This window comes from Lissotriton vulgaris, chromosome 11, assembly GCF_964263255.1.
Source record: "Lissotriton vulgaris chromosome 11, aLisVul1.2, whole genome shotgun sequence".
Taxonomy (NCBI): domain Eukaryota; kingdom Metazoa; phylum Chordata; class Amphibia; order Caudata; family Salamandridae; genus Lissotriton; species Lissotriton vulgaris.
The window spans coordinates 691069693-691094906 of record NC_141699.1 but is presented as its reverse complement, the minus strand read 5'-3'; the positions used below and the strand labels follow the sequence as shown (position 1 = coordinate 691094906).

General features: G+C 38.2%; 1 protein-coding gene across 1 annotated transcript in view; it reads right to left on the bottom strand.

The window, feature by feature from the left end:
- The window catches only part of LOC147683337 (calcium-activated potassium channel subunit alpha-1-like), a 799658-nt gene that overhangs the window by 450715 nt on the left and 323729 nt on the right, over positions 1 to 25214 (bottom strand). Inside the window, exon 11 of the mRNA XM_086942523.1 lies at positions 10063 to 10132. Coding sequence (XP_086798649.1) covers positions 10063 to 10132 — 70 coding nt within the window. The remainder of the gene's footprint in view (positions 1 to 10062; positions 10133 to 25214) is intronic.

Sequence of the window (25214 nt, the reverse complement as noted above, 5' to 3'; positions counted from 1 at the left end):
AGTCTTTGACAAGTGCAAAAGTAGAGAGCTTATCATTTCAGTGAATTGGATTGGCGTATCAACAAATTATAATGACATAGTATGGAGCTGGAACTTTTTAGCAGCTCATGCTATAGCATCTTTACCAGGAAAGGATATACAATTGCTGCTCTTGATAAGTTTGATTTTGAAGACAGCTCTTCTTTGTCTGGAATATCCAGTACACTTATTAATAATAATAATATTAATAATAATAATAATAATATGAGCATTTGTAAAGCGCCTGGTTACACCAGGTGGTGTGTCCCCGTGCTGTGATGAGAGGCAGAATACAGAAGAACCTGAACCACAGAAGAATCTGGACGGCTCAAGAGACCCTACAAGCGCTGAAACAGATGAGTTTTCAGGTCTTTCCTAAACTTAACCTCAGAAACCTCTAACCTAAGGCTCAGAGGAAGTTTGTTCCAGTTCTGAGGAGCCAGGCGACGAAACGACCGCCCCCCATCCTAGCCTTCTGAACCTTGGGAACAAGTAGCAGGCCCGTCCCACAGGATCTAAGTAGTCTAGTGGGAGCATAGTGGGTGATCAGGTTTGCCAAGTATATGGGACCCATACCCTGGGAAATGCGATGACACATGTAAAGTGCCTTAAACAGAACCCGTTCCCTAATGGGAAGCCAATGAAGGGTCGCCAGAGCCTTCCTTGAGGGGGCACGCCTCAGTTGCATGAGGACCAGGCTGCGTACTGTAGACATTGAAGTCTATTCAAACATTCAGCCGTAGCGCCCAGGTACAGTATATTTCTGTAATTGAGGCAAGACATCACAAGGACATGTACCATAGTCTTCCTAGCAGGAACGGGTAGCAAATCCAGAGTTTTACGTAGGCCCTTAAGGACCCCAAAGCAGGTCCCCACCACCTGCCTAGTTTGGTATTCAAAGGAGAGCTTGGGATCCGGCTACACACCCAGGTTCTTCACTTGATAGCTAGGCGTAGTAGTAGGTCCCAGACTCTGAGGCCACCAAGCCGATGACCACACTGACAGGGCTCTCCCCACAACAAGCACCTCGGTCTTATTGCCATTCAACTTCAGGCAGTGATTGGCCATCCAAGCTGCTAGTTCTTGCAAGCATGACACGAAGTTGACGGCTGCCAATTCCTGTTCCTGAGTCAGGAAGACCACCAGTTGCGTGTCATCGGCATAGGACACGACCCTAATTCCGAAGCCATCCGCTATCTTAGCTAGCGGAGGCACATAAAGAGTGAACAGGGTTGGGCTCAGGGCCAAACCTTGTGGCACCCCCTGTTTTAGCTTGATGATTTTAGAGTAATTTTTTATACTGCCATAGTGCTTTTACAAGACTGTATCAATGAATTAGCTGCTGGAAAACAACCTGTGTCAGCTGTACTCATACACAAATGAAACTGCAAACTTAAAACCCAACTGCCTTGCTAACGTGTGCAAAATCATGGCAGGCCATCAACACTTCTCAGTCTACCAGAATGTTTCAAAGTGGCTGAGGAAATTGATCTTCTTCTACCTGATGCTGCGGTCCAGAAAGCTTATTTAACTGAATTTATCATATTGCTTATTCAGTGCCGACTGAAGGAGGAAGAAAATCCTCTTCCTACTTGAGATGAAATTCATGCTCTATTCTCCCAGAATACCAACACTGAATAGAGTTGGGGTATTACCAGTAATACCATCTCCAGTCACAAACTATGCAACGTTATACACAGCTCTAAACAAATTCCAAAATGTGTGTGCTCAGCTAAAAGACCACCCTATCCTGTCTAACTTCTGTGATGAAGGGGTTTTCCGTATTGTAGTTGATATTTTTATGAGCAATCCAGTAGAATTTGATGATCTTTATCCAATGGTGGGTGTTTTCCACATCACAAAATATGCACTGTGGTTGCAGGAGAATATCTCAGTAGATGTGGCATAGATGATGCACTTACTGAGGCTGATATAATTGGAAGCAAAACTGTCCAGTGAGTATTGAGCAGAACTCATTAAGTTTGATCGTTAGACGGCGTGCTCATCATTTCTGAGGCTATAGAAACATTAACATAGAACAAAAGGGTGGAGAAGGGCCCAAGGGAAAGGAGAATATTTATAGACCTATGGATATCTTGTCCCCCAACTATACAATTCAATACACGAAAGATATCATAGGTCTCTTTTTGGTCCTATCGCAATGCAGAGCCTATACAGTGTTCTACAAAGATAGCTGAGAAATGAAGAATCACTTAAGTTCAGGAGAGACACACAGAATAGTGAGTATTGAGATACAGTTCAAAGTAGGAACCCTTAAAAAGTACCCATCAGCCCACTCAATAGTGGAACTTCGTCATCTGGGATTTCAAGTTTGAAAGTGGTGTCCAAAACAGCCCCTCCTCAAGAAGTACTTGAGGCTAGCTACGGAACCACTGGTTGAGCCTTCAACCAGATGAGATGACAGAGTTTAAGGCTGATAGGGCTTAGTTGCAGTGCTAGAAAAAGTGTTAAAGAATATATGAAACGGAAAGGAAATTGATCCAAGTGATTAAAAATACCTATCTTGATGTCAATAAGAAAACTTTATTAGGTCTGCCCATCAAGATGGTATAGTTAAAAGCAGAGTGATAATAGCGAAAAAAGAATGGCTTGCTATTTACCATAGATGTTATGTGGTCAACATGTTTCAGCCTTTATAGGCTTTCGTCAGGACCTATGAATCACTACTGCAACACTTACTTTTTGTGCTGTGAGAGACAAACTACAGACATTTCCAAAAGTGGTGTATCCTCTCCTGTAGAAAATATAAGAGATAACACAAAGAAAACCATACAACAACGAGTTATGGTGGTTATAGTTATTGTTATACATAAGCATATATGCATGCCATGTGTTTCTTATTTGTGACTTACCCCAATTTTTGGGATGAGAAACCTCACCTCACCTGGCGACGGCTCAGGGTAAAGGAGGCCACGCACTAAAAGAGTTTCAAAAATAATGTGTTTTAGTTCATCTTTTAAAATAGGATATATACATCCAAATTTGTTTTCCACATTAGATACAAATTGGCAGGGGAGCTCCAAGAAGAATGACATTTCTTTAAGATTTCGATGGTGTCAAGCGTTCACCCTTTGTTAATTTAAAATGTCAAGGGTCAATTCCTCTTCAAGAGAAGGAAGGAAAACCGATCATTATATCATCAGGTCAAAAGGCAATGGGACCTGTTAGTTAAAACGCTGTCATAACTGGTAATGATGTGCCTATATTATCCCTTGTCCTGCTTCTTAGTTTTAATCTTAATCTCGCGCGAGAGCCGACTTTCACAAAGGTCCGCATGCAAGTTTTTTATACTTCCGCATTGCATCGGGTCACCACTTCCCCCTCGGCTTAGTATAGCTCGAGGCAACGACGGAGAGGTAGGTGCGCTCGAGGCTGCGGTAAGAATATAGATCTTGATCATATTATCTAAAATTAAGAAGCAGGACAAGGGATAATATAGGCGCATCATAACCAGTTATGACAGCGTTTTAACTAACAGGTCCCATTGCCTTTTGACCTGATGATATAATGATCGGTTTTCCTTCCTTCTCTTGAAGAGGAATTGACCCTTGACATTTTAAATTAACAAAGGGTGAACGCTTGACACCATCGAAATCTTAAAGAAATGTCATTCTTCTTGGAGCTCCCCTGCCAATTTGTATCTAATCTGGAAAACAAATTTGGATGTATATATCCTATTTTAAAAGATGAACTAAAACACATTATTTTTGAAACTCTTTTAGTGTGTGGCCTCCTTTACCCTGAGCCGTCGCCAGGTGAGGTGAGGTTTCTCATCCCAAAAATTGGGGTAAGTCACAAATAAGAAACACATGGCATGCATATATGCTTATGTATAACAATAACTATAACCACCATAACTCGTTGTTGTATGGTTTTCTTTGTGTTATCTCTTATATTTTCTACAGGAGAGGATACACCACTTTTGGAAATGTCTGTAGTTTGTCTCTCACAGCACAAAAAGTAAGTGTTGCATTAGTGATTCATAGGTCCTGACGAAAGCCTATAAAGGCTGAAACATGTTGACCACATAACATCTATGGTAAATAGCAAGCCATTCTTTTTTCGCTATTATCACTCTGCTTTTAACTATACCATCTTGATGGGCAGACCTAATAAAGTTTTCTTATTGACATCAAGATAGGTATTTTTAATCACTTGGATCAATTTCCTTTCCGTTTCATATATTCTTTAACACTTTTTCTAGCACTGCAACTAAGCCCTATCAGCCTTAAACTCTGTCATCTCATCTGGTTGAAGGCTCAACCAGTGGTTCCGTAGCTAGCCTCAAGTACTTCTTGAGGAGGGGCTGTTTTGGACACCACTTTCAAACTTGAAATCCCAGATGACGAAGTTCCACTATTGAGTGGGCTGATGGGTACTTTTTAAGGGTTCCTACTTTGAACTGTATCTCAATACTCACTATTCTGTGTGTCTCTCCTGAACTTAAGTGATTCTTCATTTCTCAGCTATCTTTGTAGAACACTGTATAGGCTCTGCATTGCGATAGGACCAAAAAGAGACCTATGATATCTTTCGTGTATTGAGCTATAGAAACATTGCCTTGGAATGACAAATTATGTTTTACATATCTTATCAAAGAAGTGAACAAGGTACAGGGTACAATTAATTCAAAAGACATAATGCACATCTAGGCAATGTTCAAAATAAGAAAAAAGTTTGTAGAGTTTGTCGAAGAATGTAAAGAAACATCAGAACTTTGCAATTACTGGGGTCATGTTTTACATGTGATGGCTCCAGTGAAAAAAATGGTACATGGTGATCGGGAAGGTGATTAGGAGCTGCACATGAAGACTGTATAGTCACTGATTACTGTGTTTTGCAAATTTGATTGCATAAACTACCTGAGATATGGGGCGCAGTGGAAAAAACATAGCTCTACAGATAATTAACTCAAAAACATTTTGTGGTACAAGACAGAGAGAGAAGGTTCAATGCTGTGGCTCCATATATATATAAGCCAGCTTACCATTACACTATTTTTATTTGCAATGTTCTCAGAGAGATGAAAATGTTTAAATAAATGGACCATTGTGAAACTGTTCTTCACCATGATCTTGTGAGAAGGAGAGGGGAACGTTTTAATAAACGTTGACAGCCTTCTTAATTTCTGGCAGCAGCAAGGAAACCCCTTTGAAATGACTGAGTCTGTGCGACTACACGACTTCATGAGCAAGCAATACATGGAAAACGATATAAAGACACATCTAATAGATGTCCTGGAATATGGATCGAAACTATATGCAGAACTGAAGCAGGAGAGATTTGTATTGAAAGAGAAAATGGAGTTTGAATTAATCACTGAAGCGAAACTTCCACGCTCATTTGATATAGTAAGAGTTTGGTCCAACCAGCCATTACTATTCAGGTTACAAGAAAACAGCTTTCACAAGCACATAGTATGTAGCAAAAGAAAGGGGTGAATTTATCAAGGACATTCTATTGCATGATCTTCTTCAAACAAATGCATTATTAGATGGAGATGCTGCAACCAATCACGTGAAGACTAAACTCATACACAAGCTTGAAAAGAAGCCTTTCACCTGAAGAATTTCAATTTCAAAAGGTGCCCTCATTGAAAACTGCTGGTGTTGTGGACTATATGTCATGATTGTCAATGGTCAAGTTTTCAGCCATGCAAAACTTCGGCGAGGTCATTCAGACTGTTCTACAGATATAAAAGTCAGTGTGCACCTTGCAAGAACTGCATATTGCCTCTGACAATTAACTTAAACTATCTGTCAAAGAATGTTAGAGACTCAGACTGATGTCTACAAGTGGAATATTTGACCTTGCTTGCATCAAAAAATCAACACCTATACCTGTGCAACTTGATAAATTCTGGTCATCAACATTGAACAAGTGAACTTGGATATGTTAACTCACCAAAGCATTGCTGATGCTTCAGTAAACACAGAATTGAATTTCCAATTATTGCTAGTGAAATTATTGTCAATTAGGAATTGGTGCCCGCAGAGATATAATTAAAAGGTACAGGCCATATGTTCAAGAACTTAACCCCTTGCGCACTGCACACATTTATGTGCTGTGCGGGCAAACAAATTAGTGGGTGGGATTCGGATGGCCCCCGGCCGTCCTCCTCACTCGGCCACCGTGATGTTGGACGGCCGGGGGCCATCCGCAGCATGCAAGGGGTTAAGAACAAATTGGAGGAAGCTGACCTTAGTGTTGTACCACACGTTGAGTGGGCTGTTTGAAATAATTCCAATTGAGTCGTTGTACTGTCAAATGACACAGATGGTATTATTATGCTACTTAGATTTGTTGCAATGTTCATAAATCAAAGATTATCAGAATTTAACTGATGGAACCTGTGAAGTTTCTAAAAGGATTTGTTGAGACAGGAGAAAAATATGACTTTAATACATAGAAAAATACCTGTGCATGTGTGGAATATTACATCTGACTGTCACACATTTGATGATCGTCAGTACAGTGAGTTCAAGAGATCAGTGACCTTCCACCGATGTCATATTCTGTGCATGGACACATTAAAAGAGCATTCTACTAAACCAGAAGATGTATAAATGTTTTGGATCAAGCATATGTAGAGAAAGATCCATGTGAGTTTGGGTGGGAAGATGTTGATGTGGTGCTAAAACCTATGAAATTTCTAAAGCCTCTACCCACAGAACATACATGTAAATATACTTGGAAAACCTGTTTTACAAAAGGATGTCCCTGTCAATTATTCTCAAACGTTCAAAATTCAGCAAATGCACTACAAGTGATTGCCGAAACAAATAAATAAAGTGAACTATGAAAATGTCTCTAAAACAGGAGTGATAAAAAATATTTTTTTTCATATTCAGATCATAAACATTGTTTGGTGTATACATAAAAGGATTAAAACAATACTATCAATTATTAATTATTAATATGATTTCTATATATGTCCCTTCTTACTCTATTATAGCAGCCATTTTGGAAAAAGGTAGAAGGTTTGCTCTGAGGAGGTATTTTCTGTCTCTATAAGGCTACATGGCCCCCAAAACCTCTGTTTGACACCAAAATGAAGTATATAGGTCTCATGGTTCCTCAAATATTACATCATCACTGCAACACATCCGCCACTTTTAAAAAGGTAGTCCAGAAAAATTAGGCCCGGATCAGAATTGTCTACCTGAGATAAATTACACCTCTAATAATCCAAAACCGAAAATAAAAATGAAAATCCCTGGACAACAATTTTTTTTGCAGAGGCATAGCTGGGGGATGGGATTACCTTCCCTGCATATGTGTCTTTCCAGATATTTACCACCTGCTACGACTCAGGAATATCATGTAAAATTCTTCCCTATAATTAGTGGCCTGCACAGTTATTCCCTTTACAGAGGGTGTATAACTCATAATTACAGGAATTCCATGTGTAGATTCTAGCAGCAATCAGTGACTTTGATCCACCAGGAATAAAATCCCTCACAACTCAAAATCAGGTACTTGGTGGAATACAGTGGCTACTAGGAATAACTTGTAAAAAACAGGCTGAATCACAATTTGAAGAGGTATTTGCACTAAGCCTTAGTGAAATTGACTTTTGTGGAAAGTATGTGAAATATCAAAAAATTATACAACTATTATCATGTAAAATTCCGGTCTGCAAATTTGTATAAAAAATGGATGCCAAGATGCATTCTGTGCTAAAAAAAAGTGCAACATCATGTGTGCCACATATAGCCACTGCTTGTGTTCAGTTCATTTGCATTGTTCCGATTCCCTCATGATGTAATATTAACAACACTGACATCTTGTGTAGGGTAATGCCATAATCTCAGGCATTTTATATAACAATGATAAAGCAAAATGCTAGACTTTATGCAAAATTTTGCTTAATTTGTACCAGGATGTATTTGAACCCTGCAAAACTAAAATGAGCCTGTTCTAAGTTGATGTTAAGACTTTCAAAGTTATACCTAATATCCATGGGCCGAAGTCACAAACCTTTTTTTCAGGATTGTGTAATAATACTGCAAACTCAGCAAATAATGTGCCAATATGTATGTGTATTTGTCTAATGCTAATGATTGAAATTTTACTTTGATCCAAACACAAGATGTCCTAGCGCTGGATTTGTTAACCAGTGAAAAGAGATCCCAATGATGGGAGGGAATGTCAAAAGAATTAGGAAAAAGCATTTAAAAAATATTTTGCTGGTACAGAAGATCATCAATAGATCTTTGTGCAGAAGACTGGCTAGTGTAGGTCCTGGGGGTACATCCTATATGCTATTTAATTTGTTAAAAAGAAGAATGTTCAGGTCCCGAAAATTTCTTAGGAGGTGGATGTCCATTTCTCACTGGTGCTGCCTATTTCTCTTACTGGCATTGCACACTTTACATTCTGGCTCCTCCCACTCCCACCTCCAGAACTGCCCACTTCTATGACAGGTACCATCCTTTGACTGCATATATAACTAGACCGCAGCCCGAGGACCTGCCTTTCACAAGGTTAGGAATGTGGGGATACAACACATTTTGGGAAATAGGGTCAAACAATGCTTTTAGAATCCATTTTTCACTTAGCTCTTTTATTTATTTATTTTGTTATTTAAAAGGTTTTATAAAGCGCTACTGGACCCAGGAGTATCAGAGCGCTTTACAGACAGGTAAACATCTTGAATCAAAATTACAGAGTGAATAAAACTAGCATGGATTAAGGCATTTCAATTAAACGAGGGAAATGAGGAAAGAGAGTAACTAAGGGATAAGTAAGGGAGATGGGGAAGGTTGAAAGATAAGAGAGAGAAGGGTAGAGGGAGAGGGGGAGAGACAGTAGGAAAGGAAGAGAAAAGGGGTGGGTTGAGGAGAATAAAAATGAGGACCGAATCATTATAGCGACATTAGGTACCCCAATATCTGTTGAGAAGAAGCACCTTGAGTCTTTTTTTGAGGCTAAAATGTGATATGCTTTCAGAGGGAAATCTTGAAATATTCCAGTAGATGCATTTGGCCTCATTTATGAGGCCCCTTGGAACACTTCTGTGCCAGCAGAACATCACTTTTTTGATGTTCCAGTGGCGCCATGTGCCCAGCCATATTCAAAAGGCCACATAAAGCCACTCAACATGGCTTTTCATGGTCTTGTAAATATGTGCCCCTTTCACGCAGAACACTGCCTGAAAGGGGCGTTTCATGGTTTTTGCTGTGGGTATTCCCACGTAACACCCATTGAATCTGAAGCATGTGTCAGAATCTAACACCACCGCAGGGGTGGCACAACGAAGACAAATGATTTCATTTCTTCCTGTTTTTTCCTTTTTCTGTTTGTGCTGCATTCTGCAGCACACATAAAAAGAGAAAATCCGAAAGAGAAAATCGCCTGAATTGATTGATTTGGTGCCCCTTCCTGAACAAAATCAGTTTGCCCTGCAACGCAGGCGGGTGCCTGCATTGGTGCCTGTCAACCCGTTCTGTGCCGGCGCAGGGGAAAATGACAGGAATGCACTGTATCTCATTGCTACGGAGCAGTCCTGCCCTTTCCTTTTGACACAGGGCAGCGCAGCAAGATTCCATGTGGTGCTGCCCTGCATCAAAACCTCATAAAAGAGGCCCAAGGTGTGGTCTGGGGAGAGAAAGGCAAGGAGGAGGAGAAGAGGTACTTTTTGCTATTCAGTCAAGTAACAGATTACACCTCCATTTGTACACACCGGTGACAAAAATAAACCAAAACAAGTTAAAAACGAACTCTGAATGATTACATTGAGGGAACCCAAATAATAAATTTAATGGTAACACTTATGGGGGGTAGGTGCTTTACAAATTAAGCACAGATAATCATACTTCACCTTCAGTTAAAAACCTATCGGAAATAGTTGACATCTGCCGCCTTCCTAGCTAATGTAAATGTACATTTTAGGACATCCAAGATATCATTTCTAACATGCAGTTTTAATAGCACATCGATATTCAGCTTTTTGTCATCGCATGAATGGAATGAATAGAGAAAATAATAAATGAAAGAAAAATGGGGGATTGGCAGACCTACCTTGTTCTTCGCTTTACATAATTGTAGTATGATTCTGGTTCTTGGAAAGTAATTCTTCACTGCTATAGCCCTGAAGACAAATTATAGACATAATTATTAAAGGCATAGTCAGAAAATTGTGTTTTGACAATAGGTTTCCACAACTACTTTCAAAGTGAAACTAGGGGTGTGCGAAATTTGTGTAAATATCATTATGAGAAATTTTGGGAAAATGTAGCGAAATTACACTAATTATGCAAAATGCAAATCTGTCATTTAAGGCCATATTTTAGCATGAAATGTGTCATCATGCCAATTCTTGATACCAGGATGATTTTGCGTGAAACAAATGTCACAAAATAACAAATGGCGCAAGGAACAACAGCCCGCTTTCTTGCTGTACATGATATTCTTACGTGCTTGTAGTACAATTCTGCCGTGAATTATGTGTAACTACATAAAGTGGTGTTATGCCATAGTTTTGGTAATTTTGCATAACAAGTGTAACATGAAATTCCCCAAATTATGTGAATTACACTAGAGTAATGTAATTTTTGCGTGGACATAGCGGATATACTGGAATCATACAGAAATGGCATCCCCATCCTTAAAAAGCCACAAGGAAAAACATAGCAGAAAGCTGTCTTTAAATGCTAATAACTTAACATTAACTGTAGTGTATCTTCAACTGATATGTTGCAGGACTTGCTTCCTCTTTATGTTCCTTTATATACTGTACATGCACCATATTATTATTATTGTTTAACACAAACTTTATTGAGTACTGCGGACGGTACATACACATGTATGATTATACACAGATGTTTTAAAAAAAAATTCTATAACAAGATGATAATAGTCACATATATGTACTTCATAATCATTATCCAGAACTGTTATCCACTTAATATGAGTTGTGGAAGCATTACATAGATATGAATGTGGACACATTATAAGTACATGAACTGTAATAAAGTGAGTATCGCAGAAAAATCAGCACCCATTATCCCCCTCCCACCTAAAACCCACCCCAAACAATGCTAAAATTAAACAAAGAAAACTGTTGCCGCTACAGAGACAGTACACCCTACCAGATGTTTTGTATCAGGTGGTTGTCAGGTCCGAAATCACAGGGAATGGGAAGAGGAGGCATGGAGGAGGAGGGGGGGCAGAGGGGGGGCGGAGGGGGGAGACAGGGGAAGGAGGGGAACGTATGGGGAACTGGGACAATGGGGGGAGACAGTACATCCGTTGAAAATCCAGGCAACTCTCAAGCAGTAATCATAGGTCTGCACCGCATTCCATCCCTGTAACCTGTGAGTCTTCCAACTCATCTCCTGTGACTGCTTTAAAAATTCTATCACGTGTGCCCAGTCTAAGATTATTGTAAGTTTTCGTAGTCCCCTATATTTTTCATGCTTTAGTGATTCCCTCTCAGCAACAGCCCACCTGATAACCTCCTCTCTCCATCTGCCTTCATGGGGCGCCGCAAAAGATTTCCAACACTGTGTAATCAGTCTTTTGGCAAACATCAGAGCCAATCCTGCAAAACGGCGTAATATTTTCACCTTCTTATGGAGCGGGAACAACCCTAGGTGACAGGCCTCCATTGTGTCCCAAGGTGTGCGTTCTGTCAGTACTACTAAACCCTGAGTAACTTCTGACCAGAACCCCCCAATACTGGGCAGGACCATAACATATGAATAAAATTTGCATCTTGTGCCGGACATCTCGGGGAGACGCAGACGCAGTATGGAACACATCTTCCGTATCGTCGTCAGGTATGCACCATAATATCCATGATGTTATGGAGCTGCAGCCATCAGTAAGTTCTTCTGCCAGTAGCCAATGCAATATATCCACACACACACAGATATATATATATATATATATATATATATATATATATATATATATATATATTCACTGAAAAAACCATAGGTTATAGACCATATATAGTTAGGAATTCGCATTTACAAAACCTTATTTTACTCACACAAAACCATTGAAATTCCATATATAGTTAGTTGCACTAACTATATATCGCGCACCCGCAATCCACTGCTGATGATGTCACATATTACATCATTCATGACATGGTCAGTGACATCACTGATGACATCACCGATGACATCTCAAATGACATCACTGATGACATCACTGATGACAACATCCAGTGACTGTATGTTTCTGTAAAGTTAAAATATGTCTTACATATTGAAGAATGAGTGGATGTATAAGTGTCTGGATGAAGGATTTAGTAGGTGCATGACTGACTGTATGAGTGAGTGATTAAATGTGTCTCACTGAGTGCATGGGTTAGTGACTAAACTGTCTTAATTTGTGCATCATTATGTCTGTTGTTCTGTAAACTGTTGCATGTGTTGATAAGTAGCTATATGAGTAACTATATGGGTTATTGATTGGTTGCCCAAGTATTTGTATGGGAGACTGAGTGTGTGTGTGGGTGGCTGGGAGGTGTATGACTCTGTGCATAGATGTGTGAGCAGTTGATTCACTAGATGTATGGTTTCAAAAGTGCATGTGGAAACAGCTGCATGGGCGGTTGACTGTGTGCATGAGTGTATTGGTGAGTGAATGGATATCTCAGTGCTACATGTCAAAGTAAGTACATATGTAAAACACAGTACATGTGAGAGTTGACATATATAAATAACTGTGCATAAGAGCCAGTGAATGTGTGAGTGGCTGTATGGATCATTGTGAACTTGTATCAGGGATTGTATAAGAGAGTAAATATGTGTTAGTATATGTTTGAATAAGTAAAGTTTGTATAACTGTATAGTTGAGGAAATGGAGGTGTGATTGATTCTTTGCATGACTGACTAGGTGTGTGAGTAACTCCATGGATGAGTGACAGTCTGTGAGTGTCTGTTTACACTGATTGTATCTAAGGTTATATTAGAGTCTGAAGAGGTTCATCGTATTATCACATGAATGATATCATCAGTGATGTGATCAGTAATGTCAAATGAGATGTCATCAGTGATGTCATCAGTGATGTCATTTGAGATGTCATCAGTGATGTCATTTGAGATGTCATCAGTGATGTCATCAGTGATGTCACTGACCATGTCATGAATGATGTAATATGTGACATCATCAGCAGTGGATTGCGGGTGCGCGATATATAGTTAGTGCAACTAACTATATATGGAATTTCAATGGTTTTGTGTGAGTAAAATAAGGTTTTGTAAATGCGAATTCCTAACTATATATGGTCTATAACCTATGGTTTTTTCAGTGAATTTTCAAGGTTTTGTAAATGCTAATTCCTAACTATATATGGTCTATAACCTATGGTTTTTTCAGTGAATTTTCAAGGTTTTGTAAATGCTAATTCCTAACAATATATGGTCTATAGCCTATGGTTTTTTCAGTGAATATATATATATACATACATATATAAACATATATCATCTGTATATCTATATAAATACAAACATAAATGCATGCATACATATACTTATATGCATACAGATGCATGTTATTTACATGAAAGTTGAAAAAACACTAATAAAAGCAAAGCTAAAAAGCCACCTCATTACAAACAGAATGGCTTTAACTTAAACGAGGGCGAGATCTATTGCATTTTCAATGCTTGTTTACTTTGGTTCCATCAAGAAGGCATTCAGATGTGTCACACATTTGCCATAAATTCTGAATGTTAGCACTCTAGTTGCACATTAGATCACTGTAGTAAAGCTACTGCTCACCAGGGACGTCTGCTGCTGGTATTCAAAGTGCATGTTTCAGTCTGCATGTCAGAATTTTTTTAATGAAATAGAAGAGGATTTGAGAAGTCACTCAAAATGATCCCTAATTTTTCTTTCTGAAGCACTAATCATACTTTCTATGGCAAAATTAACCCCCTCATGTTGTTCCTTTTTAAATTGAGTGTTTTCAGACTTACCACTTCATTCCAATCAAGATGGCTTCTGGTGTGCCATACTTTTGTCATAAGTAAGACTGTTAGCGCTCTAGTTGTTCTTTAGAACACTCTGGGACATTCTGTCATTGGGCTATACTTGGGGTACATCTGGGTGATATTTGGGCTACATTTAGGCTCTTTTGTCTCTGGTGGCCATCTTGGGAGACTGTATGTCAGAATTTTTTAATGAAATTGAAGAGGGTTTGAGAAGTCACTCAAACTGTGCCCTAATTTTTCTTTCTGCAGCACTAATCATAATTCATATGGCAAAATATACCCCCTCATTTTATTCCTTTTTAAATTAAATGTTTTAAGAGTTACCACTTTATTCCAATCAAGATGGCTTCAGGTGTGCCATACCTTTGTAATAAGTAGGACTGTTAGCGCTCTAGTTGTTCTTTAGAACACTCTGGGACATTCTGTCATTGGGCTATACTTGGGCTACATCTGGGTGATATTTGGGCTACATTTGGGCTCTTTTGTCTCTGGTGGCCATTTTGGGAGACTGCATGTCAGAATTTTTTAATGAAATAGAAGAGGATTTGAAAAGTCACTCAAAATGTGCCCTAATTTTTCTTTCTGCAGCACTAATAATACCTTCTATTGCATAATATACCCCCTCATTTTGTTCCTTTTTAAATTAAATGTTTTAAGAGTTACCACTTTATTCCCATCACAATGGCTCCAGGTGTGCTATACCTTTGTAATAAGTAGGACTGTTAGCGCTCTAGTTGTTCTTTAGAACACTCTGGGACATTCTGTCATTGGGCTATACTTGGGCTACATCTGGGTGATATTTGGGCTACATTTGGGCTCTTTTGTCTCTGGTGGCCATTTTGGGAGACTGCATGTCAGAATGTTTTAATGAAATAGAAAAGGATTTGAGAAGTCACTCAAAATGTGCCCTAATTTTTCGTTCTGCAGCACTAATCATACTTTCTATGGCAAAATATACCCCCTCATGTTGTTTCTTTTTAAATTAAATGTTTTAAGAGTTACCACTTTATTCCAATCAAGATGGCTTCAGGTGTGCCATACCTTTGTAATAAGTAGGACTGTTAGCGCTCTAGTTGTTCTTTAGAACACTCTAGGAGGCTGCAGTAGAACACAAAGGAATCAACTGACAGACTCTGTCCTTGTTGGATGTACATGTTTTACAGAGAATGTCAGACTTCATTTTCACATGACTGAGAAAGATAATGTGAATTTACAGAAAATATGCTTTCAGTTTAGCTTATAGATCCCCTTCCAAACCACTGTGGGAAAATCATGAGATATTAGTTTTCTTTCAAACAATATTCATGATATCACAGCAGAAGGTTTTTTCACATGGTAAAATCACCTTAGAACCCACCACAATTCCTAAAACGAGTATGGTACCATCAACAAATGATTTATAATGTAACTAAAGTCCTAAAACCCTCTATTAACTACAATGCTTTTTAATGAGGTGCTATCATGTATATTGGTCCCAAGATGGCTGCCAACACTTCTTGGATGAAGTGCTGACAGCCAATCAGATCAGATGTGTGTGGTTAGGCTCCGCCCAGATATATATCTTTTTTTGAACCTAAATTACTCAAAATCCACTGGAGCACATATGTTGAGACCTAGCAAAGGCACATCGGGCTAACAGTCCCTACAATTTTGCCAAGTTTCGTGCAAATCCATTCAGCCGTTCGAGCTAAAAGTGAGGCCAACCGCCCTATGGAAATTAACATGGGAAAAACGCGTTTTGGGACCCCCCTTTTTTCTCGGCCCCCCCTTGATGAAACCCCCCCAAATTGTCAGGGGCTGCTCAGAAACAAAATGTTCCATTTTCCTGAACATTTCAGCCAATTCCGTCCACAAACGCCAAAGTTATTAGACATAGAATTTTCAAAAATCCCATAGAGAAAAAATCCTAACTATATATACCTACTGGCGACCGCCAGTAGGTAATATATATATATATATATATATATATACATATATATATATATATATATATATATATATATATATATATATATATATATATATATACATATATATATATATATATATATATATACATATATATATATACATACATATATATATATACATACATTACCTACTGGCGGTCGCCAGTAGGTATATATAGTTAGGATTTTTTCCCTATGGGATTTCTGAAAATTCTATGTCTAATAACTTTGGCGTTTGTGGACGGAATCGGCTGAAATTTTCAGGAAAATGGAACATTTTGTTTCTGAGCAGCCCTTGAAAATTTGGGGGGGGTCGGCAAGGGGGGGCAGAGAAAAAAGGGGGGTCCCAAAACACGTTTTTAACATTGAGTTTTCCATAGGGCGGTTGGACTCACTTTTAGCTCGAACGGCTGAATGGATTTGCACGAAACTTGGCAAAATTGTAGGGACTGTTAGCCCGATGTGCCTTTGCTAGGTCTCAATATATGTGCTTCAGTGGATTTTGAGAAATTAACGTTTAAATCAAGATATATATCTGTAACAGCGCACCGGGCAGCGATCCGGTTAGCGAACTTTTCGCTCTGGTTCGCTTACTTTTCGCGTATCGGAACTTTGCGCACGGAAAGCTGATTGGCTCTCCGGTGTCTGTCAACATTCTAAACAGTCCGGAGCGGCCGCCATCTTGTCTCTCGGTAGGATCGAGAGACAAGAGGAGGCCAAAACAAAGGGGGAAATTACCATAAGGGGGCATAGTAGATCCTCGTTGACCCCCTAGGTTTTATGTGGAGGTTTTAAAAGGGCCTAGGAGGGTCCAAAAAAAAAAATTTAATTTTTTTTTTTTGCGTGGTAAGCGCCAAGTTCGCGAACCGTATAGCGCTCTGGGCAGCGAACTTTATGGATAAAAGAATGAAAGCTTTTTCTAATACTGTATGTTAATTATTTGTTGGTTTTGTTGTTTTTTTTTTAATATTATTTTTTCAGCAATTTTTTATTGTTGTGATTGTGTTTCAAAATTTAATAACTTTTATTACATTTAACTACTTTATGAATTACATATAAAAATGATTAAAGACTCAAACAATTTTTTAATATTATATATAATTTTATTTATCGGATTGTTCTTCGAAATTTAATAGAACGTCTAGCATTTCACTGTCTGATATGTGTACTTGTTCAGTGAACATAAGGTCAAACATTTGACCGTCATCATAATGTAGTAAATGATCAACTGATTCCACACATTGTAGTAATTCATGGTCCCGTGATTGATCCATGAAATCAGAGTCTTCATTGTTCTCAATTTCTTTTTGTGTGTTGGTCTCCAGAACAATTTCGAAGGAAACATTCTGCTCACCTTCCATTTTTTGGCTGTAATTTGCATAAAAAATAAATATATAAGTAGAGATAGGGCACTGTTGGGTTTAAGTTCAGACAGGCACTTGTGAGTTTATACCAGAGAAGTAATCTATGGGCACTGTATGGTTTCAGGCGTGAATTAGTACTATTAAAAAGTGCCTGTGAAGAAGCCTAAGTAAATTTATAATTATACCACAGAAACCTAAATCAGTCCATAATTATAATAAAGAAGCTTTTCTCAATGTCTAACTCTTACTGAGGGATAGTATATAACTATCTGAAAAAGTTTACCATATTTACTTATAGTGCACAATATACTTCATTTTTAAAAATAACAACTTACCTTTAGAAACAAGTTGATGTTATTATTGATATTGTAAATGGTATATACAGCAACAAGTAGTAGTCAAAATGGCTGTGTTTCCTTCTCTCCCTTTATATATATACAGGTATATAACCAATCAAATGTCAGGTAATAAAAGTAGAAAATGAAAGTTACATTTTCATTGGTTGTCAATTCCAACACTTCAGATGTGTTTTGTGAAGTAATTTACCTCACGGTACTTGGAGAGGTCTACAGGCTAAATGGCTAAATGAAATTTCAATGAAATTTGTGAGAATGGAAGGGATTGTTATGTAGTATGAGCTAATGTATATTTGGTGAGAGTGTCTCTAGTCGTTTCTCTGTAAATTACTTTCCCACCTTTTTTTTGGACCGCTTCCCGGGAAGCGGCTCGGTTAGCGAACCTTAAGCGTCACGGGAGTCCACCATTTTGTGTATCGGTCGTATTAAGATACAAGATGGAGGGCAAATAATGTTTAGAATGGGTAGAAGGGGTCATGGTAGACTTATCTTGACCCCCTAGGTTTTCTGAGCGTGGCTGAGGAGGCTTATATGTGCGGAAAAAAAAACTTTTTTTTAAAAAATTCCGCGAGGTTAGCTTTCGGTTAGCGAACCGGGTAGCGCTCCGGGAGCGAATTTTGTGGAAAATTAGTGAAAAAAGTTAGAGAAAATTAATAATTGTGAGTGATCAGATGTAGGGTAGCTCTGAGAAGAGCTTTTGGGTTTATGGTACATTTAGGTACTTATAAGTAGGTACCAATGCACAGTCTTAAATTCAGAATGAAAATTCTGTTGCCCTCATCTGAGAAGTGAACTCCATCTCCTCTGTAGATATCTTGCATGTAGTAACGCAAGTTATTGTTGTACAGAGAGCCCATTCCATGGTCTCTCATGTAAGCTGAAACAGATTTGTTTACATGCTTCCTCGCTTTCTCAATTTGTGGACAAAATTGGTTGGACCACCTCCATTTCTGTCTTTGGCATATATTGGAATATACCAAGGCAGTTTGAGGAAAAAGTGCCATTAATTGCTCAAAGGTGTCCTTTAAAAGCATTTCCAGACCTACCCCTGTCAAAGTGCCCAAATCATTACCTCCACAGTGCACTATTAACAGGTCAGGTTTTGGCAAATGCATAAAGGTTTTCACCAATGGTATCAATTGGTGACATTTTAATCCTCTTTGGCCCAACCACTTAATTTCCACATCCTGTAAATTGAGGTTGTGTAAATTTCTGCTCTCAGCATACCTTTGAGCCCAGTGGATGTAACTGTGTCCAACAATCCAGACGTTAAACATGATGGGTGAAGGTTGTGCTGCAGTCAGATGAAGTGTGGTAATGAAAGGGCAGTTGAAACAGTAGGAGTTTGTAAAGAAAAAAAACTGTGGATTTCCAATGCTAATGAATCATTAGCAGTGATTGGTGCATTTCCATTTCTGAAAACAGAAAGTTAGGGTGCATGGATGTGTTCTTTGAAAGATGTAATTTGAATGGTCAAGGAAGAAACATTTAATGAAAGATTGCACTGGATACGCAGGTGCACTGAGAGTTCAGAGTTCAATTGAAACATTGTTGTGTGAATTTGCAAACATGAGAGGTCTTCCAGGAGGTGGTTGCTATGGAAACAAGGCAGACAGGGCAGAGGGGGGAAGGGTTTTGATTTGAAAAAAGTGAGGGAAGAGGTATGATTGGCTAATATGAGAGATATGTGAAAAGAATATCTGTATTTCTGTGCTTTCAATAGCTGCAGCCTTTGGAGTGCATCCTTTTTCTTCTGCTGAAGACAATTTGGTGTATTTCTGAGACTGTTTTCAAAACTCAAAAAATATTTGCTAAGGTGAGAAAAGATTTATTTAAGTTAGATAGAGAATAGTATGATTTAAGGAGAAAATGATGAAGAAAGCTGTGTTTTTAAAATGTGGTTTTGTCTCTAGTGATATACTAATAGAATTAGTTTCATAGAGAAAATATAATTGCATATTTGGTGTAACATTCTGGCATGCAGTAACACAAGATATTGTGATACATGGAGCCCATTTCATGGTCTGTTATGTAAGCTGAAACAGATATGTTGCTTTTAAAAACGATTTAAGAAATCAATTACATTTCTGGACATGTACTGCTAGAGCTTCATAGGTTGTTTTGGGCCATATTTATAAGGTATTTGAGTGTCTAAGATGTTATGTTCGCCTTTTAAAATGTAAAGTGTTCCACATGGGGCAAGTGTCTTGTAAATACGCTCCCACTTGTGCTTGGCAAATTTAGATTTTGATTATGGGAGTTACCTAGCCATGTTAATAGTGTCTCAAAAATGGTGCAAGGGTATTCCAGAAAACACTTTCATGTGTCTCAAGGACATTTTTAATCATTTCTTCATGACTGCAGGTATACAATTGATTTATATGCTGTGTTTAAAAACGAATTTTGAAATGAATTAAATTTTAGGATATGTACTGTTAGAGCTTTATAAGGTTGTTTGGGGTCATATTTAGAAGGCATTTTAGTGTCTTTGATGTTATTTTTCCCTTTTTAAATGGAAAGCGTTCGTCATGGGGCCCTGAGCAGTTCTTAGCCATGTTATTTAATAGGAAGTGGATAACATGGCTAAGAGCATTTGCTGGAAAGTGCATGCATATCGCTGACTTTTCTGTGATATTATGTTTACCTTTCAAAATGTAAAGTGTTCCTCATGGGGCAAGTGTCTTGTAAATACGCTCCCACTTGTGCTTGGCAAATTTAGATTTTGATTATGGGAGTTACCTAGCCATGTTAATAGTGTCCCAAAAAAGGTGCTAGGGCATTCCAGAAAACACTTTCATGTGTCTCAAGGACATTTTCAGTCATTTCCTCTTGAATGCAGGTATACAATTGATTTATATGCTGTGTTTAAAAACGAATTTTGAAATGAATTAAATTTCAGGATATGTACTGTTAGAGCTTCATAGGTTGTTTGGGGTCATATTTAGAAGGCATTTTAGTGTCTTTGATGTTATTTTCCCCTTTTTAAATGGAAAGCGTCCCTCATGGGGCCCTGAGTAGTTCTTAGCCATGTTAATTAATAGGAAGTGGATAACATGGCTAAGAGCATTTGCTGGAAAGTGCATGCATATCGCTGACTTTTCTGTGATATTATGTTTACCTTTCAAAATGTAAAGTGTTCCTCATGGGGCAAGTGTCTTGTAAATACGCTCCCACTTGTGCTTGGCAAATTTAGATTTTGATTATGGGAGTTACCTAGCCATGTTAATAGTGTCCCAAAAAAGGTGCTAGGGCATTCCAGAAAACACTTTCATGTGTCTCAAGGACATTTTCAGTCATTTCCTCTTGAATGCAGGTATACAATTGATTTATATGCTGTGTTTAAAAACGAATTTTGAAATGAATTAAATTTCAGGATATGTACTGTTAGAGCTTCATAGGTTGTTTGGGGTTATATTTAGAAGGCATTTTAGTGTCTTTGAAGTTATTTTTCCCTTTTTAAATGGAAAGCGTTCCTCCTGGGGCCCTGAGCAGTTCTTAGCCATGTTATTTAATAGGAAGTGGATAACATGGCTAAGAGCATTTGTAGGAAAATGAATGAATATTGCTGATTTTTCTGCGATATTCATGCATTGCGGCCTTTTTTTATCACATTTGCAAGCACTTCTTAGCCATGTTATCCAATGGGAGGTGGATAACATGGCTAAGAGCATTTGCTTCAAAGGTTGTTTGGGGTTATATACCATTTTTGGGAAATTATTAACATGCCTATCTAACTCCCATAATCAAAATCTAAATTTGCCAACCGCAGGTGGGAGCGTATTTACAATAAATTTGCACCATGAAGAATGTAAAATAGCATACTAGATACTCAAATAACTTATAAATATGACCCAAAACATCTTATGAAGCACTAGTAGTGCATATTTCCAGAAATGTATTGGTTTTCATTTAATGATTTACTTCATTGGTAGGCCTTCACATGTTTTTTTACCTTGGTTTATTTCAGTGAAAATCTTATCTGCAACCATGTGTTGGCCTCACCTCAAATAAACAAAACAGGTGATGGACTGAATGTGGATCAATGACACACATTCACCCCAGTCCAAAGATCTGGGCCTAAACAAACCTTTAGATAGGCTACATCTTATTGTCATCCTGAATTAATGATTTAAAATGTTAGGGAGTGATTTATGAGTGTTGTATGCCTGCTTTGTACCATTGAGTGTCATTTTTGTGATGCAGTGCTGGTGGAAAATATTTGCTATGTTAAATAATTAGTAGGGCATTAAGTTTTAGATGACTGTTATTTATTTACTGTTTGGTAATAGTGGTTAATAACATTTTATATTATATTTTTTCACAGATTCAACTGCAGATTCTTTCATAGTTTGGAAAATGCCTTCCAGAAGTCGAATCCGAAAGGCTAGAAAACGTCAAAGACAGCAGGATGATGTTTTATTGCAGCAGTCCTCTTCCCCAAATAGTTGTCAAAACACCAAGAAAGGTCCGGGTAAGAGCAAGAAATCATTCTTAAGAAATATTTGTAGTAAAAAAAATTTTGCTCAAAAAAATGTTTCTGTTCACAAAACGACAAGTAATTTAAATGGAAAGGAGAGACCCATCACAAATGTTACTGGTAGAGGAAGAGATAACTCTGTGCATGATAGTAGAAGGAAACAACAGTTTAGGGACATTCGACAACGAATGTTCCGTAATAGGATATTAGTTAATTTATTGAAAAATATTATAAAGAAAGGCCAACAGAAAGCGGCATTTTATAAGAAGAAGAAAAATGTAGAGAAAATTATTGATCATGCTTTTGAAATTAAGCGAAAGTTGTTTATTTTGGTAATTAATAGAATTAGGAAACTAAGCAAGGTAATTTCTGATTTCAAAACAAACAGTAGATGGAAGAGAGTAGTAAATCGTAGTAACTTTTGCGAAGTTTTTTCCGGAGAATGGATGCATAGTTCAAGTTCTGAGGCATTTTTTAATGAGGAGAGTTATTTTCAGGATAATGATTTGGTGCATGCAGTTGACATCAGTGGTCGAGCATATGAAGTGAAGGATGGTTGTCCAGTTGAAAAAGAACAACTTGTGACAACCGAGACAGAAGAGGTGCTAAGTGATGAGGTTTTAGGAAGACGTCCTAAGGGTCCTGTGTACATTTGGAAGTGTAGTTCTATTTGCAGTGTGCGACAGGTTTCCATCAATTTGCTTTGTGATTTTATACGGACATTTAATAAGAAAAGTTTGAAGCAGAAAATGAAGTTGTTGCAAGATTTAGATCCTTGCAGAGTGAGACAAATGACAGGTTTGCGTGGTCATTCACTGGCTTGTCTTTCCAGGAGAGTATGCCAGAGTGTTTTTCATCATTTCAGGATGCTAGCAGTGCATCATAATAAAGTGAGAAAATTAGTGAGAATGTTGTATTATGCTAAGAGTCCAGCAATTATGCTTAAACAGTTATGTGCTGCTCTTTTGCATGGTTCTGAAATAGATGTGAAGAATCTTTGTGAAGAAATTGAGTTTTGTTACTTTGGTAGTAAAGATGAGAATGTTCAAATTGACCCTGAAGTAGAGGGTAATGTGGAAGATAATGTACAGGTTTCCAGTACAGATAATTTTCAGAAGGAAATTGCCACGTTTCAGATGAAATCAAGTGAGAGGCCTAATTTCACTTGTGTATGTTGTCGACGCACTTATTATAAGAATCAGACTAAGGTAGTGGATTTATATGCAAAAAGTGAAAGGGAAAATAATAGTGAATGGAAGGATTTAGCCACATACTTGATGGTAGAAAATTATTTTGATTTGGGATCGGATCAACGTGTGTGTACTTATTGTTGTAATAAATTAAACCAAAACCAGATGCCTGCTAGGGCAGTTCATAATAATCTGGAATTGGTTGAGATTCCTTCTGAATTGAAGGATTTAAATACTTATGAATCTATTTTGATTCAAAGTATCCATCCCTTTCAGGCTATTGTAAGAATGGAGCCAAAGACAGGGAAGTTGCCTCCAGCAGATTTACAGAGAGGATTAAAGGGAAGAGTTGTTTATTTGCCTCTAGATTTGAACAAAAACATTAACACAATTGGAATAGAAAAAGTGGAAGAGGAACCTCTGGTTATCTTGGTTAATGGGGTTCCGACAAAGAATAAGAAAATATGGCAAGATTTAGTGGATGTTAGGAAAGTCAAAAAGGCAACAGTGTATTTGAAGAAAAATAATAAGTACTATAAGAATGTATATGTTGCAGAAGAGGAAGTAAGTGATGAAGAGGATAGCGTTTTGTGTGCTGGCCAAATTGAGAAAGTAGAGGCCTCTAAAAGTGAAGAAATATATGAACATTATAGTGTTCATCCTTTGCATTCCAAGGAAGTCATGGGGAATGCTATTGAGTTGTTTCAAATGAAACAAGCCAAAGGGAGTCCCATTAGTGTTTGGGAGGAAAGTTTGGAAGCTCGGTGTTTCCCACAGCTATTTCCCACAGGTCAAGGAGGAAGATATGATGAGCGACCTCGTGAAATTCCTGCGTCTGAATACCGGACTTTACGATTGTATGCAGAAGATCCTAGGTTTCGGCAATGCATTCCCTATTTGTTTCATCTCCTGTTTGAAAGCGATCTGTCTGGACTGTCATATGCAGTGAACCACATCTTAAAAAGTGGTATACAGATGCGAAACATCTCGGCAAGTGACTTTATGCATAAAGTCAATGTCCAAGACAGTATTTTGGATTCTCACTTAATTAATCTCATGGCGTGTCAGCGTGGTACTAATGAGTACTGGTACCGTCGTCATGGTGACTTAAAATGTATGCTGAGGAACTTAGGAACTCCGACATGGTTCCTCACTCTGAGCTGTGCCGAGTATGGCTGGGATGACTTACTTGAATTTCTACGAGAGGCAAATGGAAATATTGAAAACATTGAATTCAAGACACCTGGAGAACTGTGTTCTTTGGATCCTGTGAATGTATGCAGGTACTTCAATCATAGATTTGAAGCTATGATGTCTTTCATCACAAATAAAAAGAATCCACCTCTTGGAGAGGTGTTGGATTTCTTCTGGAGAAAGGAGTACCAAGCAAGAGGTGCCCCTCATATACATATGTTGCTGTGGATCAAGGATGCACCTAAATTTGGAACAGATCCGGATGACTTAGTGATGAATTTCATCGAACAGTATTCTACGTGTGCTGTTCCAAACGCAACGGAGAAGAAAAGTCTAAGAGAACAAGTTCTACGTTTCCAAAGCCATCGTTGTGGAAAGTACTGTCGTCGTAAATTCAGAAACAAGGACAAGTTCTACACCAAATGTCGTTTCAACTTTCCACGACCGGTGATTTCTAAAGGAAGAGTGAATAGTTTGATGTCTTCGCTGCGACATAATGTGACGAGGAAATCACCCAAGAATACATACAATTTGAAAAGGAACGAAGAGTCCAAGTACATCAATGACTACAACCCAGTGATTTTGTCCATGTGGAATGCCAACATGGATATACAGTTTGTGGCTGACAACTGTATGGCTGTGGCTCGGTATGTGACATCTTACATCACCAAAAAAGAAAAGACCGAACTGAAGG